We start from the raw sequence: 20669 nt of genomic DNA on the forward strand, positions 1-20669 counted from the left end.
GTTATTAAAAAAAACACACAAAAAATACTATGTGATAGAGACCATATGTGGTGCATGAAATCTAAAAATTTACAATCTTTTCCCTTTGCAGAAAAATTCTGCTGATCCCTGATTTTTATCAACGATGCTGTGTCTGTTCAAAAATAACTCTAAATTACTTGTGGAAATGTCATCAAAATCACATTTTGACACACTAAAAATGTTTTTATTATTAAATAGCCTATCTTTTATTTTTTTAAAAACCCAAAGCAATATTAGGTAGTTTGTTCAGCCACTTCAATTATCAGACGGCTCAAAATATATAATTACCCAAAATCAAATTCAGCCCCAGGGTGGGAAAAGGGACATTCTCCCTCCAGGCTAGCACTTCAAGCCCAGGAACCAAACCTCTGATGTGCTGGTCCAAGGTACAAGGATACATGGAAAAATCAGTCTCAGATTAATTCTCTGAGCAGCTAAAGACTAATAAAAGATATTTAGTAGTCAAACGAGTATAACAGATCGCAGTCTAACAACTTATTCCCTAAACTCCAGGGCTGAGGAAAGACAAGGAAAAAGACTATCTTTATTCTGAATGAAACTTGTATTCTAATCTTACATTCTAATCTGGAGCCCTGAAAAAGGGAGAATATTTCATTTTGACTATCAAAACCCTAAGAAGTATGCAGAATTAGAATCAAATGCTTTTGTAAACCTACACTGTTCTAAAAAATAAAGTCTACGATTGAAAAAAAAATCAAATATATCCACAGTGAATTCTACAGCTGGAAAAAAATATAAACAATTGTCAAACTCTCTACATTTAGCCAAAGATTTTTTTAAATTTACTTATTAATTAAAAAATAAACAAAATAAAACAACATACATAATCAGTAATTCACAATATCATCACTTAGTTGCATATTCATCATTTCTTAGAACATTTGCATTAATTCAGAAAAAGAAATAAAAAGACAATAGAAAAAGAAATAAAACGAACACAGGAAAGAGAAAAAGAAAAAAAAAAGATTATACCTATCATACCCCTTACCCATCGCTTTCATTGATCACTAGCATTTCAAACTAAATTTATTTTAGCATTTATTCCCATTATTTATTTTTATTCCATATGTTCTACTCCTTTGTTGACAAGGTAGATAAAAGGAGCATCAGACACAAGGTTCTCACAATCACACAGTCACAATGTGAGAGCTGTATCATTATTCAATCATCCTCAAGAAACATGGCCACTGGAACACAGCTTCACACCTTCAGGCAATTCCCTCCAGCCTCTCCATTACATCTTGAATAACAAGATGATATCTACTTGACGCATAAGAATAACCTCCAGGATAACCTCTGGACTCTGCTTGGAATCTCTCAGCCACCGACACCCTGTCTCACCTCCCCCCTCCCCCTTTTGGTAGAGAAAGTTCTCTCAATCCTTTGATGCTAACTCTCAGCTCATTCTAGGGTTTTTATCAATCCCTTGACGCTGAGTCCCTGTCCATTCCAAGATCCCTGTCCCACGCTGCCAGGAAGGTCCACAACCTCAGGAGTCATGTCCCACACAGACAGGGGTAGGGTGGTGAGACTGCTCGTTGTGTTGGCTGGAGAGAGAGGACACATCCGAGCAACAAAAGAGGTTCTCCTAGGCTCAAACTCCAAGTAGACTTGACCTATCCTCTGCGGGGTTAAGTTTCACATGAACAAACCCCAAGACTGGGGGCTCTGCCTTACCGCTTTGGCCGTCCACACTGCCTGCGAGAACATCAAGAACTCAGCTTGGGGAAGATGAATTTCTCCCCGTTCTCACCATTAGCCAAAGATTTTAAATGATATTTTTTTGAAAGCTAAGCACCCTTTGTACAGTATATTATTTGCAAATTAAATTCCAATTTGAAAATTAAAAGATTAAGAACATGAAATACTGGCTGATTTATTTCTATTTAATAATTTTTTAACCTACTTAATTTTAAATGAAGGCAATTCAGAACCTGGTATGCATAAATTTCCCACAAGGATGAAATATTAACAGAAAGATGACAAAGATCACCATTACACTGTTTTGAGAAAATTAAGACAGCATTCTCACTTACCACTGGAATACATTTTCTTACCCAAGCATCTTACACAAAAGATACTTTACCTCAATGTCCTGGAGACTGAATTCCTTCTGATCTGTAAAGTTTGCAGCCCCAGCACTAAGTTCCATCAGCATCTTGGCAATCTCAGGCTTTATGGCCGAGGTCAGTCGGCTTGCTGCTTCCATGACATGCTCCTGTACGTCTTTGAGCTGCATGGCTGCCTTGGAATAGTGCGAGTTCCTGAACACAGTGCTGAAGAGGTCCGTGAGGAAAGTACTGGCACGGCAGAAGACATTGAGGGCGTCCAGGTACTTGGATATCCCCTGCTGGATGTCAGCGATGGGGGTGGAGTGGGACATGGCATGGTGGCAGCTGCCTGCAGCGGTCAGACTGCTCAGAGGGGCGGTGGTGGGTGTAGATGCCAGGGGAGCACTCAGTGCTCGTCCCAGCTCAGGCATCGGGTACTGCTGGTGCTGTTGCACCTTCTGCTTGGACCCGCCAAGCAGAAAGCGTCGTTTGTAGTCCATTTTACTATCCTGGGCACTGCAGCAATACATGCGGGAGGAGAAGTTGTCCCAGAGGCTATGAGTGGGTCAAGGTTTTAATTCTTTTTTTCAAAACTGTGCCTATGTATAAAAATAGTGGAGTTCTGAAAATTTACGTTTTAAAAAAGGCATTTCCATGAGGCAAGTGACCACAAGATCCCAATGCAGATGTGAAAAGGACAACAAGTTTATATAATTAATATTTTCAGTGTTGGCAAAAATTAAAGTGTATCCAAACTGTTCTGTAGGAAATGTTTAGCATTCCACTCTCTTAATAAAAAGATATGTATGCTGAGAAAAATGTTTACCTATAATTGCTTGCAAGAATATTTCAATACCTCTATTTACAATGGCAGAAAAATAACTTAAGTTTTAAAAATGTAATATAAGATATTATAATGTAAGATAATGTGTCTTCACTATACCAGAAAAGTTAGAACCCAACTCACATGCTGATCAACAGCAATTTAAAAAGCAGGTCTGAATTACTTCACACTAAGTCCTTAAGAAGGAAGATGAAACCTCTGCAGAATTTTGACAGAGCCTGCCTGACAAATCCATATACCTGTAAAGCTTTTTCTTAATGCAAAAAATTTCCAAATTCCTTCTAATGTTTTCTGAAAACAACCTTTTTTAAAAACTCGCATTTGTTATTATAGGTCTTCTCCTCTTTTCTTTTGTTGGCTGAGGTAGCAGTTTCCTTGTAACTTTAATAAGAGGTGCTTCCAGGCTGGGTTGGCCCTCGACTGTAAAGTCTGAAGCAAGAATGCACAGATGTATTTGTAAGGCTTTTAAGTCATTTCCTGTTAGGGATAAAAAAATAAGATAAAATGAGTAAGGTTACAGGATAATGAGTAATTCTGGAACATTAACTCCTGGAATGCTAGCACCCACTCAGCACGTAGCTATTTTCTACACTGAGTGAAATAAGAAATCATATTACAACTTTAAAAAGGAGGTATAACAGAGAGACTTGTACTATGAAATGATGATTGTTGTATTACAAAATTAACCCAACATGGTAAATTTAATTCCACACCCCACACGCCAAAACTGGGGATAACAAGACAAGTCTGAATCAAGGTGTTCGGCATTTCCTTGCTTCCCCCCTCGAAGGGTCCACAGACCCACAGAGGACTAGAGGAGCACGCAGAGTATGGTGAGGACTGTTGACAAGTATAGCACTCACAAAAACTTTGAAGGAGAATACGAAAAGAGAGATGTGGGCAAAGCAAAAGAGAAATCTGGAAGGTTTTTATGAAGAGAATGTTTTTCTGAAGTAGGCCTTGATTAGAGGAAAGGTTTTAACAGGTGGAAAAGGGACAGGTGGGGTTCAATAAGTGAAAGGACCACCAGAGCAAAGGTCCTGAAGCAGGACAGCACAGCGCTGTTCAGGATACACAGCTGGGCTCAAGTGCAGGGTGCAGAAAGAAAAAGCCTGGAGGAGTTGGTGGCAGGCAGGCAAAGTTTGCACAAAGGATTCCTCTCATCCTCCCCCAGATTTGGATGTCAGAGGGGAAACGTGCCAATAATAACTCAAAATGGATGATTAAAGACCTAAATGTAAGAGCTAAAACTATAAAACTCTTACAAGAAAATACAGGTCTAAATCTTCATGACCTTGAAATAGGCAACGATTTCTCATTTCTTATTTCTTATGTTACCTAAACATAAGAAATAAAAGAAAAAAAAAAGACTCTATCAATACTAAAAATGGTTGTGCATGAAAGGAGATTTAAAAAACACAGGATGCATGGGTGGTTCAATGTAGAATGCTCACCTTCTAAACCTGGGAGAACCAGGTTTAATTCCCAGACTATGAACAACCCCCCCCCCCCAAAAAAAAAACAACCCACAGTACAGGCAAAATCATGTACAAATCATTTATTTTTTTGATAAGGGTCTAGTCTCCAGAATATATAAATAATTCAAACAACAAAAACAAAAAGACAAACAACCCAATTTAAAAATGGGTAAAGGCAGGGGTGAAAGTCTCCCTGGCAGCGTGGGAGATGACTCCCAAGGATGAGTCCGGCCCTGGCACCGTGGGATCAACAATTCCATCCTAACCAAAAGGGGGTAAAGAAGTGTAATTAATAAAGTGTCAGTGGCTGAGAGAGCTCAAATAGCGTCGAGAGGCTACTCTGGCGGTCACTCTTACACAAGCTTCAGGTAGACTTTGCTGTCTATCATAACTTGCCAAACCCCAATCAAAACCTTTCCTGCCAATCCTAAAGTATATTTAGGGCATTCTATAAGATTCTACAAAGGTTCCATGCACTAGGGAAACTCCCCAAAAACCTACCACCTCCAGATGGGTCCCTGGACCAGATAAGTCCTGAAACCTAGAGGGCCCAGCCTCTCCAGAACATCAGCTAGATCCATCTCTCTACCCCACACTAGTGACAGCCCCTTCCAACATGAAAAATTTAGAATGGCCATAGCCCAAATACCCCTAAAGAGTGGGAAAGATCAAAGGTGATGATGGAGTTATAGAGAAAAGGTAGGGTTTAACAAATGAATATGACAGCTAAATCATTAAAATTGATATTTCTTTTAGTTTCCAGTACCTTAGAATAGCTGTAAGTAAAAACCTAAAATTGTAGAATTATAACCCATACCAAACTCTGAAATCTGTTCTACAACTAATTGCTGCGTGGCGCTTGGAAACTTATTACTTTTTTGTATATGTTATTTTTCACAAAAAAAAAAGAAAAAAAAAGTCAATTGTGATGACAAGAAAATATTTATCCCTTCTAGCCTCCTATATTCTGGAGTAGCTAGAAGGAAAAATCTGAGAGGATGGTATGGTACCCCATGACTCTGGGATCTGTCCCATAACTTACTTGCTGAAGAATGCTCTGAAAATTACTGCTTTTTTCTTTCTTTGTTTTGTATATATGTTATATTAAACAATGAAAAAGTTTTTAAAAAATGGGCAAAGGATGTGAACAGACATTTCTCCAAAAATATACGACTGGCAAAGAAGCATGTAAAAAGATGCTCCACTGATCACTAGCCATCAGGAAAATGTAAATCAAGCCATATAATGAGGTATCATTCACATCCACTAGGATGGCTGAAAAAAAAAAAAAAAGAAACACGTGATGGTGAAGATGTACAGAAAATATAACCCACATTTGGTACTATTATAACCCAATACTGTAAAATGGTGCAGCCACACAGTGTTTCCATATGATCCAGCTACTAGACTCCTAGTTACATGTCAAAGAGAACACATGAGTTTACACAAAAATTTGTACAAATGTTCACAGTACCAATATTCATAGTTAAGAAGTGGAAACAACCGAAATGTTCACTTGCTGATGAAGAGACAAAATTTGGTATACCAACAATAGAACAGTGTTCAACCATAAAAAAGAATGACACATACTACAACACAGATGAACCTTGAAAATACTATGCTAAGTGAAAGAAGCCAAACACAAAAAGCCATATATTATATGACTGGGGGGATATGAAATGTCCAGATAAGGCAAAACAATAGACACAGAGAGTAGATTAGTGGTTGCCAAGACTGAAAGAGAAGGAGAATGGGGAGTGACTACTAAAGAGCAGGAGTTTTCTTTGTGAAGTGATGAAATGTTCTGAAATTAGTGATGATGATACACAACCTTCTTAATATATACCTACTGAACCTACTGAACTGTACACTCTAAATGGTGAATTTTATAGTACATGAATTGTATCTCAATAATAACAATGATAATGATAATAATACAGAAACAGAAAAATTTACTACTGACTTCCAGAAACACCTATTTAGAATAGACGAACAAAGTCCCAATATGCTACTTCTGAAAAAAGGACCTACTAGTTACTGGTTGGAGGTAGTCAGATTGGTAGGTGGTCACTAACTGACCTAGGTGGTGATTACATAAGTATGTTTATCAGGAGACAATCAAGCATTGTTACTATAACCTGTACACTTTCCTAGGTATTATGTGTCAGTAAAAAAAGTAAGGGAAGAAACAAAGAATTGACTGACACAATAAGGAGGGAAGTGTATAGAAGATTGGGCAAGGGAACTTTCATTCCAAGGAGAAGGAACAGCATAAGGGGAAAAGATATAAGAAACTACCAAGAAGCTGCTATCAATGCAGTATTCTTCGTCCTTTCCAATAAACCCAGAGGTCAAGAGTATCTATACTGTACCACTGAAAAAATGTGTGTGCTTAAATGACTCATCAAGTATAAGAAAAAAGTTCTAAATGGTATTTACTAAATCATTCTCAAATCTTTGATACTTATATCTAATCCAAGGCACAATTTTGCTATTAAAAGAGAGTACCACAAATTTAAAAATGTTTTTGCATGAGGAAGAACAAAGGAATGTCAACACTGCAGGATGTTGAAAACAGATGGTAATTAATATTTTAAAATTTTAGTCTCACACAGAGACTAAAGCAAAAAAGGTTTACTTGGTACAAAATTTATATTTTGACTAGGGCTGTTCCTAATATAACTTATGTGGACAGCTTAATTGAACACCATAAGTACATGTGGAACCTTGCAAAGGGCATGAGATTTTATAGGTTTGTCCAGAGTGATGCCTCGATAAATCCCAGAAGGATTTGAACAGTGAATAAAAAAGTGTTTGCAAAGTCTCCTTGGGAGAATGGTGAGAAAGGGGGAAAATTCAACTTCCCCAAGTGGAGAATTCTTGATATTCTCACAAGCAGTGAAAACAACCAAAGCAATAGGCTGAGCCCCCAATCTTGGGGTTTGTGCATATGAAACTTAACCCCACAAAAGATAGGCTTAGCCTACTTAAAATTAGGCCTAAGAGTCACCCCCAAGAGAACCTCTTTTGTTGTTCAGATGTGGCCTATCTCTTTCTCTCAGCCAACATGACAAGCAAACTCACCACCATCCCCCTCTCTATGTGGGAGATGACTACCAGAGGTGTGGGCCTTCCTGGCAACATGGGACAGAAATCCTAGAATGAGCTGGGACTCAGCATCAAAGGATTGAGAAAACCTTTTCAACTAAAAGGGAGAAGAGCAAAATGAGACAAAATAAAGTGTCAATGGCTGAGAGATTCCAAACAGAGTCAAGAGGTTAACCCAGAGGTTATTCTTATGCATTAAATAGTTATCACCTGTTTAGTTAAAGGCATAACAGAGAGCCTGTAGGGAACTGCCTGAAAATGTAGAGCTGTGTTCCAGTAGCATGTTTCTTGAAGATGATTGTATAATGATAAAGCTTTCGCAATGTGACCGTGTGATTGTGAAAACCTTGTGTCTGATGCTCCTTTTATCTACCTTTTAAACAGATGAATAAAACATCGGATTTAAAATAAATAATAGGGGGATCAAATGTTAAAATAAATTTAATAGATTGAAATGCTAGTGATCAATGAAAGGGAGGGGTAAGGGTATGGTATGTATGAATTTCTTTTTTATTTATTTTTAATTAATTAACGGAAAAAAGAAAAAAAAGAAATTAACCCAACATTTAGAAATCATACCATTCTACATATGCAATCAGTAATTCTTAACATCATCACATAGATGCATGATCATCGTTTCTTAGTACATTTGCATCGGTTTAGAAGAACCAGCAACACAACAGAAAAAGATATAGAATGTTAATATAGAGAAAAAAAATAAAAGTAATAATAATAGTAAAAACAAAAAAAAAACAAAAAAAAACAACCAGACAGACAAAAAGAAACAAAAAACAAAACAACAACAACAAAAAAAACCTATAGCTCAGATGCAGCTTCATTCAGTGTTTTAACATGACTACTTTACAATTAGGTATTATTGTGTTGTCCATTTTAGAGGTTTTGTATCTAGTCCTGCTGCACAGTCTGTATCCCTTCAGCTCCAATTACCCATTATCTTACCCTGTTTCTAACTCCTGCTGGACTCTGTTACCAATGATATATTCCAAGTTTATTCTCGAATGTCGGTTCACATCAGTGGGACCATACAGTATTTGTCTTTTAGTTTTTGGCTAGACTCCCTCAGCATAATGTTCTCTAGGTCCATCCATGTTATTACATGCTTCATAAGTTTATCCTGTCTTAAAGCTGCATAATATTCCATCGTATGTATACACCACAGTTTGTTTAGCCATTCGTCTGTTGATGGACATTTTGGCTGTTTCCATCTCTTTGCAATTGTAAATAACGCTGCTATAAACATTGGTGTGCAAATGTCCGTTTGTGTCTTTGCCCTTAAGTCCTTTGAGTAGATTCCCAGCAATGGTATTGCTGGGTCGTATGGCAATTCTATATTCAGCTTTTTGAGGAACCGCCAAACTGCCTTCCACAGTGGTTGCACCATTTGACATTCCCACCAACAGTGGATAAGTCTGCCTCTTTCTCCGCATCCTCTCCAGCACTTGTCATTTTCTGTTTTGTTGATAATGGCCATTCTGGTGGGTGTGAGATGATATCTCATTGTGGTTTTGATTTGCATTTCTCTAATGGCCAGGGACATTGAGCATCTCTTCATGTGCCTTTAGGCCATTTGTATTTCCTCTTCTGATGGGTGTCTGTTCAAGTCTTTTTCCCATTTTGTAATTGGGTTGGCTGTCTTTTTGTTGTTGAGTTGAACAATCTCTTTATAAATTCTGGATACTAGACCTTTATCTGATATGTCATTTCCAAATATTGTCTCCCATTGTGTAGGCTGTCTTTCTACTTTCTTGATGAAGTTCTTTGATGTACAAAAGTGTTTAATTTTGAGGAGCTCCCATTTATTTATTTCCTTCTTCAGTGCTCTTGCTTTAGGTTTAAGGTCCATAAAACCGCCTCCAATTGTAAGTTTCATAAGATATCTCCGAACATTTTCCTCTAACTGTTTTATGGTCTTAGACCTAATGTTTAGATTTTTAATCCATTTTGAGTTAACTTTTGTATAGGGTGTGAGATATGGGTCCTCTTTCATTCTTTTGCATATGGATATCCAGTTCTCTAGGCACCATTTATTGAAGAGACTGTTCTGTCCCAGGTGAGTTGGCTTGACTGCCTTATCAAAGATCAAATGTCCATAGATGAGAGGGTCTATATCTGAGCACTCTATTCGATTCCATTGGTCGATATATCTATCTTTATGCCAATACCATGCTGTTTTGACCACTGCGGCTTCATAATATGCCTTAAAGTCAGGCAGTGTGAGACCTCCAGCTTCGTTTTTTTTCCTCAAGATGTTTTTAGCAATTCGGGGCACCCTGCCCTTCCAGATAAATTTGCTTATTGGTTTTTCTGTTTCTGAAAAATAAGTTGTTGGGATTTTGATTGGTATTGCATTGAATCTGTAAATCAATCTAGGTAGGATTGACATCTTAACTATATTTAGTCTTCCAATCCATGAACACGGTATGCCCTTCCATCTATTTAGGTCTTCTGTGATTTCTTTTAACAGTTTTTTGTAGTTTTCTCTGTATAGGTTTTTTGTCTCTTTAGTTAAATTTATTCCTAGGTATTTTATTCTTTTAGTTGCAATTGTAAATGGGATTCGTTTCTTGATTTCCCCCTCAGCTTGTTCATTACTAGTGTATAGAAATGCTACAGATTTTTGAATGTTGATCTTGTAACCTGCTACTTTGCTGTACTCATTTATTAGCTCTAGTAGTTTTGTTGTGGATTTTTCCGGGTTTTCGATGTATAGTATCATATCGTCTGCAAACAGTGACAGTTTTACTTCTTCCTTTCCAATTTTGATGCCTTGTATTTCTTTTTCTTGTCTAATTGCTCTGGCTAGAACCTCCAACACGATGTTGAGTAATAGTGGTGATAGTGGACATCCTTGTCTTCTTCCTGATCTTAGGGGGAAAGTTTTCAATTTTTCCCCATTGAGGATGATATTAGCTGTGGGTTTTTCATATATTTCCTCTATCATTTTAAGGAAGTTCCCTTGTATTCCTATCTTTTGAAGTGTTTTCAACAGGAAAGGATGTTGAATCTTGTCAAATGCCTTCTCTGCATCAATTGAGATGATCATGTGATTTTTCTGCTTTGATTTGTTGATATGGTGTATTACATTAATCGATTTTCTTATGTTGAACCATCCTTGCATACCTGGAATGAATCCTACTTGGTCATGATGTATAATTCTTTTAATGTGTTGTTGGATACGATTTGCTGGAATTTTGTTGAGGATTTTTGCATCTATATTCATTAGAGAGATTGGCCTGTAGTTTTCTTTTTTTGTAATATCTTTACCTGGTTTTGGTATGAGGGTGATGTTGGCTTCATAGAATGAATTAGGTAGTTTTCCCTCCACTTCGATTTTTTTGAAGAGTTTGAGGAGAGTTGGTACTAATTCTTTCTGGAATGTTTGGTAGAATTCACATGTGAAGCCGTCTGGTCCTGGACTTTTCTTTTTAGGAAGCTTTTGGATGACTATTTCAATTTCTTTACTTGTGATTGGTTTGTTGAGCTCATCTATTTCTTCTTGAGTCAAAGTTGGTTGTTCATGTCTTTCCAGGAACCCATCCATTTCATCTAAATTGTTGCATTTATTAGTGTAAAGTTGTTTATAGTATCCTGTTATTACCTCCGTTATTTCTGTGAGGTCAGTAGTTATGTCTCCTCTTCCATTTCTGATCTTATTTATTTGCATCCTCTCTCTTCTTCTTTTTTTCAATCTTGATAAGGGCCCATCGATCTTATTGATTTTCTCATAGAACCAACTTCTGGTCTTACTGATTTTCTCTATTGTTTTCATGTTTTCAATTTCATTTATTTCTGCTCTGATCTTTGTTATTTCTTTCCTTTTGCTTGCTTTGGGATTAGTTTGCTGTTCTTTCTCCAGTTCTTCCAAGTGGACAGTTAATTCCTGCATTTTTGCCTTTTCTTCTTTTCTGATATAGGCATTTAGGGCAATAAATTTCCCTCTTAGCACTGCCGTCGCTGCGTCCCATAAGTTTTGATATGTTGTGTTTTCATTTTCATTCGCCTCGAGGTATTTACTAATTTCTCTTGCAATTTCTTCTTTGACCCACTCGTTGTTTAAGAGTGTGTTGTTGAGCCTCCACGTATTTGTGGATTTTATGGCACTCTGCCTATTATTGATTTCCAACTTCATTCCTTTATGATCCGAGAAAGTGTTGTGTATGATTTCAATATTTTTAAATTTGTTAAGACTTGCTTTGTGACCCAGCATATGGTCTATCTTTGAGAATGATCCATGAGAACTTGAGAAAAAGGTGTATCCTGCTGTTGTGGGATGTAATGTCCTATAAATGTCTGTTAAGTCTAGCTCATTTATAGTAATATTCAGATTCTCTATTTCTTTATTGATCCTCTGTCTAGATGTTCTGTCCATTGATGAGAGTGGGGAATTGAAGTCTCCAACTATTATGGTATATGTGTCTATTTCCCTTTTCAGTGTTTGCAGTGTATTCCTTATGTATTTTGGGGCATTCTGGTTCGGTGCGTAAATATTTATGATTGTTATGTCTTCTTGTTGAATTGTTCCTTTTATTAGTAGATAGTGTCCTTCTTTGTCTCTTTTAACTGCTTTACATTTGAAGTCTAATTTGTTCGATATTAGTATAGCCACTCCTGCTCTTTTCTGGTTATTATTTGCATGAAATATCTTTTCCCAAGCTTTCACTTTCAACCTATGTTTATCTTTGGGTCTAAGATGTGTTTCCTGTAGACAGCATATAGAAGGATCCTGTTTTTTAATCCATTCTGCCAATCTATGTCTTTTGATTGGGGAATTCAGTCCATTAACATTTAGTGTTATTAGTGTTTGGATAATATTTTTCTCTACCATTTTGCCTTTTGTATTATATATGTCATATCTGACTTTCCTTCTTTCTACACTCTTCTCCATACCTCTCTCTTCTGTCTTTTTGTATCTGACTCTAGTGCTCCCTTTAGTGTTTCTTGCAGAGCTGGTCTCTTGGTCACAAATTCTCTCAGTGACTTTTTGTCTGAGAATGTTTTAATTTCTCCCTCATTTTTGAAGGATAATTTTGCTGGATATAGGAGTCTTGGTTGGCAGTTTTTCTCTTTTAGTAAATTAAATATATCATCCCACTGTCTTCTAGCCTCCATGGTTTCTGCTGAGAAATCTACACATAGTCTTATTGGGTTTCCCTTGTATGTGATGGATTGTTTTTCTCTTGCTGCTTTCAAGATCCTCTCTTTCTCTTTGATCTCTGACATTCTAACTAGTAAGTGTCTTGGAGAACGCCTATTTGGGTCTATTCTCTTTGGGGTGCGCTGCACTTCTTGGATCTGTAATTTTAGGTCTTTCATAAGAGTTGGGAAGTTTTCAGTGATAATTTCTTCCATTAGTTTTTCTCCTCCTTTTCCCTTCTCTTCTCCTTCTGGGACACCCACAACACGTATATTTGTGCAGTTCATATTGTCCTTGAGTTCCCTGATACCTGAATTTCTTTTTATTTATTTTTCTGAATTGATACAAATGTTCTAAGAAATGATCATGATGAATATAGAACTATGTGATGATATTGTGAATTACTTATTATATATGTTGAATAGAATGATCATACATTAAGAATATTTGTGTTTATTTGTTGTTATGTTCTAAAAAAATTTAAAAATTAATTTTAAAAAAGAGAATACCAGATTCATAAAAATAAAAGCAAAAAAAATGGGAGAGAGGAGTGATACCATTGAAAATGGCAGAATAAAGACATCTCCAAATTCCCTCCTTCTTAAAAACAATCAGAAAACAGGCAAAAAAAAAATTGTCAGAATCAACTTTTTCACAACTACAGAAATTAACCAGGCTTGCAGCAATTGGGAAGCATTTATTCCAGAAAAACGAAGGAATGTCAGTAACAGCAGCTCGCTTATGTATTATTCTATCCTAGTCCCATTCCTCCCTCTCCAGTTCCACAACAGACTTGAAAACGAACAGCTGAAATCATGGTGAAATCCAGCAGTCTGGCAGCCACTGGAGAGTTCAGGATGGGGCTAGAACTTCTTCAGTCTCATTCTCAGAAAATCATCATCTCACCTGTTTGATGGTTCCCTGGAAGACTCCACCTCAAAAACTTTCCGTATTTCCAGAATTGCTACATTACATTATTAAAATGTCCAGTTTCATCAAAAAAAATTGATACATATAAAGAAACAAGAAGTATGGTTCATATAAAAGATTTTAAAAAATAAACAAGCTCAGCAATTAAACTTACTAAACAAAGATGTTAAATCAACTATATCTTCAAAGACCTAAAGGAAACCATGCCTAAGAACTAAAGGAAAGTATGAGAATGATGTCTCAACAAAAAGAAAATATAATAAGAGACTTTTTAAAAAAGAACCACACAGAAATTCTTGAGTTGAAACATAAAATAACTAACATAAAAAATGACACAGAAAAAAAAATTTTTTTTAAATGACTCAGAGCTTCTAGGGATATAACCCAAAGAAATGAAAACAAGGATGCAAACAGATTATTGTACACCAATGTTCATAGCAATATTATTCACAATAGCCAAAAAGCAGAAACAATCTAAGTATCCACTGATGAGTGGATACATAAAATATGTTATAGCCATACAATACATTATTTTTCAGCCATAAAAAGGAATGAAGTTCTAATAACTGCTACTAAATGGATGAACCTTGAAAATATTATGCTAAATGTAAAAAAGCCAGACACAAAAGGACAAATATAGTATGATTCCATCTATATGAAGTATCTAGAATGAGCAAATTCATAGAGACAGAAAGTAGATGAGAGGTTAGGAGGGACTAGGAGGAAGGAAAAAGGAGAGCCACTGCTTAATGGGTCTAGAGTTTCTGACTGTCTGACGGAAAAATTTTGGCACTAGATTGTGATGGTAGCAAATGTTGTAAATGTAATTAACATCATTAAACTTTATACTTGAAAGTGGTTAAAATGGGAAATGCTATGTTGTATATGTTCCCACAATTAAAACTTAAAAAAATGCTTAAAATGGAAATTTTGTATTATAAACGTGCCACCACAATAAACTTTTTTAAAAAACGACTGCAGGATTCAACAGATCTGAGCAGAAATCAGCAAACTTGAACATGGGTCAATTGAGACTCTCCAATCTGAGGAACAGAAAGAAAAAAAGAATGAAGAGAAATGCATACAGTCTAAAGGACTTATGAGATACCACCAAGGAAATCAATACCCACATGATGGAAGTCTGAGGACAGAAGAGAGAGAAAGCAGCAGAGAGAATATTTTAAGAAATAACTTCCCAAATTGGACAAAAAACCCTACAAATCTAAAAAGTTCAACAAATTTAAGTAGGATAAACTGAAAGATATTCACATCTAGATACATGATAATCAAACTGTCAAAAGCCAAAGGAGAATCCTGAAGTCAGCAAGACAGTACCAACTCATCACATACAGAGATTCTTAATAAGGTTTCATTCTAGTGCAGTTATTATTCTTATAGATGTGCTAATGTTCCATTTGGCCAGTTTGCTCCAAAGTCCTCTTGATAAACTCTGCTAGTTTCCTTGCTTTCTGGTATGCCAAGATGTTCCAGGCTCATTTTAAATTTTTTCTGCCCCAGACCTGAAATCAGACATTTCTCCAAAGAGTTCTAGTTTCTGTAAGTGGGAAGTGGTATTTATAAAAAAAAAATTGCAAAATGGATTCTAGAGGTCCTCAATGTTAATAGAGTGGTGAACACAGTTAAGAAGTACTCTTTTATTTTTAAGGTAAAGTACATCATGGGTTCATACTAATGCTTTCAGTTCAAATTCAGAACTACAGGGATTATATCTAACCTCATCTATGTGACATATGCATCTCCTTTCTACTATAGTAAAACTTCCAATAGTCTGAGAACAACATTAGCATCGGTGCAAATTAAATTAAAGAGAGACAAACTTGGAAGCTACTGGACGCTCATTTCCTCCCTCTTTTGGCAACTTCCCAGACAAGTGGCTTAACAGGTTTGAGATGGCTCAATGAAAGAAAAGGCTTGATACTAGTCACTGAGTTCTAAGGTCAATTTTCCAAACACAGAGCTTCCAAGAGGATAGGGACCCTCTCTACCCAATGTGGCTAGTGTGCATGTAGTCTATTTATGCCCAGCCTTAGCAGCAGATAGATTATTAGTGTTCTCCTATTTCTCTGCTAATAAATGCTTCACCATTAAACTCTATATTATATATACAGTGTGCCACTAGCGTAGTGATGTGTATTCAAAACATTTTTTAATGACAAATGTGATTAGTGAAAACAGTAAATTTAGGGGTTTTTGTGACGATAAGGTATATCTCAAAAGGTATATACAGCCAAGTTGTTGTGCAATAAGTTCTCCTTGCATAGTCAAGCCATTAAATCAATGCAGTCAGTATATCTGTTTCATTTTTCTTTTCAAGGTTTGCTGTTTTAAAATTTTTATTCAATTTTGTTATATACTTAAATTAATCAGTTGTTCCATAATATGGTTCCAAACTCAAATCATATTCAGAGAAGTCTATTAGTTTTCTTTTTTCCACTGTGCTTTTTGTTTTTGTTTTTTTAACTTCCTTTTAACTGGAAAGCACAGTAAATGTTTGTGAAATAATAATATTGGAATTATTCTATCATTTCCACATAAGGGGGCTATGGTTTGTTTTGTTTTTAAATATATATAACACTGTTTGAAATATTGGTATTCCCAATATAATAGGGTACACTTGTTTTTAAACCTAATATACAATAATATGAATATATGAAACCAAACAATGAGAAAGCTACTGAACATCTTAAAAGATATCTGGAAGTTCATTTAAGTGGAAAATGCTTAGAATATTTTGTGATTTCAAAGATTCCATTCACATACAGTAATCTTTAAAAATTTCATTACAATTGTTAAAAGCCAAAAGACTACAGATTTAAGGCCCAGCCCATCTATTACTTTAGAATACATAATTTACAAAGACAAATTTGTGTATCAAGAGAATAACTGTCTCAGTAAATTAGGGATGAGAGGATGGAATGGTTCTAATTCTTTTTTTTTAATGTTTTTATTGATAAAACCTAACATAAAAACATTCTTTTTTTATATCACATAGTTGTATATTCATTATGGTAGTTAGATTCAGTTGTCAACTTGGCCAGGTGAAGGTACCTAGTTCTGTTGCTGCGGACATGAGCCTCATCTCATGATAAGGTACGTGAACTTCGTCTGTTGCTCATTACATCTGCAGTCGGCTAGGAGGTGTGCCTGCTATAATGAATGATGTTGATTTAATCGGCTGGTGCTTAAATGAGACAGCGCAACATAGCACAGCCCAAGCAGCTCAGCATACCTTATTTCAGCACTCGCAGCTCAGCCCAGGCCTTTGGAGATGCAGAAAGAAATCACCCCAGGAAAAGTTGTTGGAACCCAAAGGCCTGGAGAGAAGTCCAGTAGAGATCATCCTGTGCCTTCTCAGGTAAGAAAGAACCTCAGTTGAACGCTAGCTGCCTTTCCTCTAATGAGCTAACGAAATAAATCCCCTTTTGTTAAAAGCCAATCCGTCTCTGGTATGTTGCATTCCGGTAGCTAGCAAACTAGAACATTCATCATCATGATCATTTCCTAGAACATCTGCATCAATTCAGAAAAATAAAAAGAAAACAGAAAAAAATTCATACATACCATACTCCTTACCCCTCCCTTTCATTGATCACTAGCATTTTGATCAACTAAATTTATTTTAACATTTGTTCCCCTATTATTTATTTATTTGTAATCCATATATTTTATTCATCTGTCCAGAAAGTAGATAGAAGCATCAGACACGAGGTTTTCACAATCACACAGTCACACTGCGAAAGCTTTATCATTATACAATCATCTTCAAGAAACATGTTACTTACTGGAACACAGCTCTACATTTTCAGGCAATTCCCTATAGCCTCTCTGTTATGCCTTAACTAAAAAGGTGATATCTATTCAATGCATAAGAATAACCTCCAGGTTAACCTCTTGACTCTGTTTGGAATCTCTCAGCCATTGACACTTTATTTTGTCTCATTCTGTGCTTCCCCCTTTTAGTCGAAAAGGTTTTCTCAATCCCTTAATGCTGAGTCCCAGCTTCATTCTAGGATTTCTGTCCCATGTTGCCAGGAAGGTCCACACCCCTGGGAGTCATGTCCCATGTAGAGAGGGGGAGGGCAGTGAGTTTGCTTGTTGTGTTGGCTGAGAGAGAGAGAGAAACCACATCTGAGTAACAAAAGAGGTTCCCTTAGGGGTGACTCTTAAGCCTAATTTTAAGTAAGCTTAGCCCATCCTTTGTGGGGTCAAATTTTCATATGAACAAACCCCAAGATTGTGGGCTAGCCTATTGCTTTGGTTGTTTTCACTGCTTGTGAGAATATCAAGAATTCTCCACTTGGGGAAGTTTAATTTTCCCCCTTTCTCGCCGTTCCCACAAGGGGACTTTGCAAACACTTTTTTATTCACTGTTCAAATCCTTCTGGGATTTATCAAGGCATCACTCTGGACAAACCTACAAAATTCCACGCCCTACTCAAGGTTCCATGTACTCATGGTGTTCAATTAAGCTGTCCATGTATATTATATTAGGAAATGCGCTTGACTCTCATTTTTTATTTACTCTTTTATTCCCTTCAAAAACATATTATCTCTGAGGGACTTCTGGGAAGATGGCCAACTAGAGCAGCTTGAGATTAGCCCTGCTCCACGGAAAAGTTAGAGAAGGGACAGGAGGCAGACTGAGGCAGCAATTCAAGAGTGCGGCTCACCTGGGAGAGGCTTCTGCACCACATGTGGCAGCCCCGGTTACAGAGGCTTAGCAGCTGTGAGGCAGAAAGCTGAAGCCTGGTGTGGAAGCACAGAGCAGCGGAGCCCACGGGAATGCATAGATGGGTAAACGGGACTAGTAAGTCAGGCTGCGTTCCTTGGGTGCCCTACCCTCACCAGCGCAGCCCCATGACCGGTGGCTCACCCCACACCCCACACACCTGAACCCCCTCACCCACTCCTATTCCCCGCGCTCCAGGCACCCCCACCCCACCAGCCCCCACTGCATGAACCTATCCCACAACCCCACCTCAAGTGCAGCCCAACTCACCTCTCCTACATCCCTCCCAAGCACTACCTCCCCCTCCCTGTTCCCTTCAGGCTGTTACCAGCTCATATAGGTTGCAGGCACTAACCTCCATACCTAGGCTACTCTGCCCCCATGGTGTTGTACAGCTTCAATCACCCTCCCTGAGCTCAGCGCACCCATTTACAGCACTGTAAATGAATAAAAATGAGAATACAACTTATCAGAACTTATGGGATGTAGCAAAGGCTGTGTTGAGAGGGAAATTTATGGCCTTAAATGCTTATATTAAAAAACAAGAAAGAGGGTAGGCCACGGTGGCTCAGCAGGCAAGAATGCTCGCCTGCCATGCCTGCCCATGTAAAAAAAAAAAAAAACAAGAAATAACAAAAATTGAGGACTTAACAGCAAACCTGGAGGAACTTTAGAAAGAACAGTAAACTAACCCCAAAGCAAATAGGAGACGAGAAACAACAAAGATTAAAGTTGAGATAAATGAATGGGAGAACAAAAGAACAATAGAAAGATTCAATAAAATCAAAAGTTGGTTCTTTGAGAAAATCAATAAAATTGATAAGCCACTAGCAAGACTGACAAAGAAAAAAAGAGAGAGGATGCAAATAAACAAAATCAGAAATGAGAAGGGGTGCGTTACCACAGACCCTGGAGAAATAAAAGAAATCATAAGAGGATACTATGAACAACTATACGCCAACAAACTAGACAACTTAGATGAAATGGACAAATTCTTGGAGACACACAAACAAGCTACACTGACACAGGAAGAAACAGAAGATCTCAGGAAACCAATCACAAGTAAAGAGATTCAATCAGTCATCAAAAATAGTCCAACGAAGAAAAACCCAGGGCCAGATAGCTTCACAGGGGAATTTTATCAAACATTCCAAAAGAATCCAATCCTGTTCAAACTTTTCCCAAAAAACTGAGGAAAAAGGAACTCTACCTAACTCATTTTATGAGGCTAATTTTTTAAAACTTTTTTATTAATTAAAAAAAATTAGCAAGCAAAACATTAAGATATCATTCCATTCTACATATGCAACCAGTAATTCTTAATATCATCACATAGTTGCATATTCATCATTTCTTAGAACATTTGCGTCGATTTAGAAAAAGAAATAAAAAGAAATAAAATGATAACAGAGAAAAAAAAGATTATACATACCATACCCCTTACCCCTTGCTTTCATTTACCACTAGCATTTCAAACTAAATTTAACATTTGTTCCCCCTATTATTTATTTTTATTCCATATGTTCTAATATAGTAGCTAAAAGGAGCATCAGACACAAGATTTTCACATTCGCAGAGTCTCATTGTGAAAGCAATATCACTGTTCAATCATCATCAAGAAACATGGCTACTGGAACACAGCTCTACATTTTCAGGCAGTTCCCTCCAGCCAATGAGGCTAATATTTTAATACCAAAACCGGGTAAAGATGCTGTAAGAACGGAAAACTACAAGCCAATCTTCCTAATGAATACAGATGTAAAAATCCTCAATAAAATATTAGTAAATCGAATCCAACAGCACATTAAAAGAATTATACACAATGACCAAGTGGGGTTTATAACAGGAATACAAGGATGGCTCAACACAAGAAACTCAATTAATGTAATACAGCACATTAACAAATCAAAAGGGAAAAATCACATAATCATCTCAACTGATGGTGAAAAAGCATTCGACAAAATTCAGCATTCTTTTCTCATAAAAACACTCCAAAAGAGAGGAATCAAAGGTAACTACCTCAATATGATAAAGGGAATATATGAAAAACCGATAGCCAGCATCATAATCAATGGAGAGAGACTGAAAGCCTTCCCCTCTAAGATCAGGTACAAGACAAGGATGCCCACTGTCACCACTATTATTCAACATTGTGCTAGAAGTTCTAGCTAGAGCAATCACGCAGGACAAAGAAATAAAAGGCATCCAAATTGGAAATGAAGAAGTAAAACTTTCATTATTTGCAGATGATATGATACAATACTTGGACGATCCTGAGAAATCTACAGCAAAGTTACTTGAGCTAATAAAC

At 36.9% G+C, this 20669-nt stretch overlaps 1 protein-coding gene across 10 annotated transcripts in view; it reads right to left on the reverse strand.

Moving 5' to 3' along the window:
• GARRE1 (granule associated Rac and RHOG effector 1) overlaps positions 1–20669 on the reverse strand; it is a 133062-nt gene that overhangs the window by 70427 nt on the left and 41966 nt on the right. For all 10 annotated transcript variants that reach the window (XM_077132215.1, XM_077132213.1, XM_077132212.1 and 7 more), the window contains one exon: positions 2129–3414. In XM_077132215.1, the coding sequence (XP_076988330.1) occupies positions 2129–2623 (495 nt within the window). In that variant the 5' untranslated portion in view covers positions 2624–3414. The remainder of the gene's footprint in view (positions 1–2128; positions 3415–20669) is intronic.

The sequence above is a fragment of the Tamandua tetradactyla genome, chromosome 16 (genome assembly GCF_023851605.1).
Source record: "Tamandua tetradactyla isolate mTamTet1 chromosome 16, mTamTet1.pri, whole genome shotgun sequence".
Classification (NCBI taxonomy): domain Eukaryota; kingdom Metazoa; phylum Chordata; class Mammalia; order Pilosa; family Myrmecophagidae; genus Tamandua; species Tamandua tetradactyla.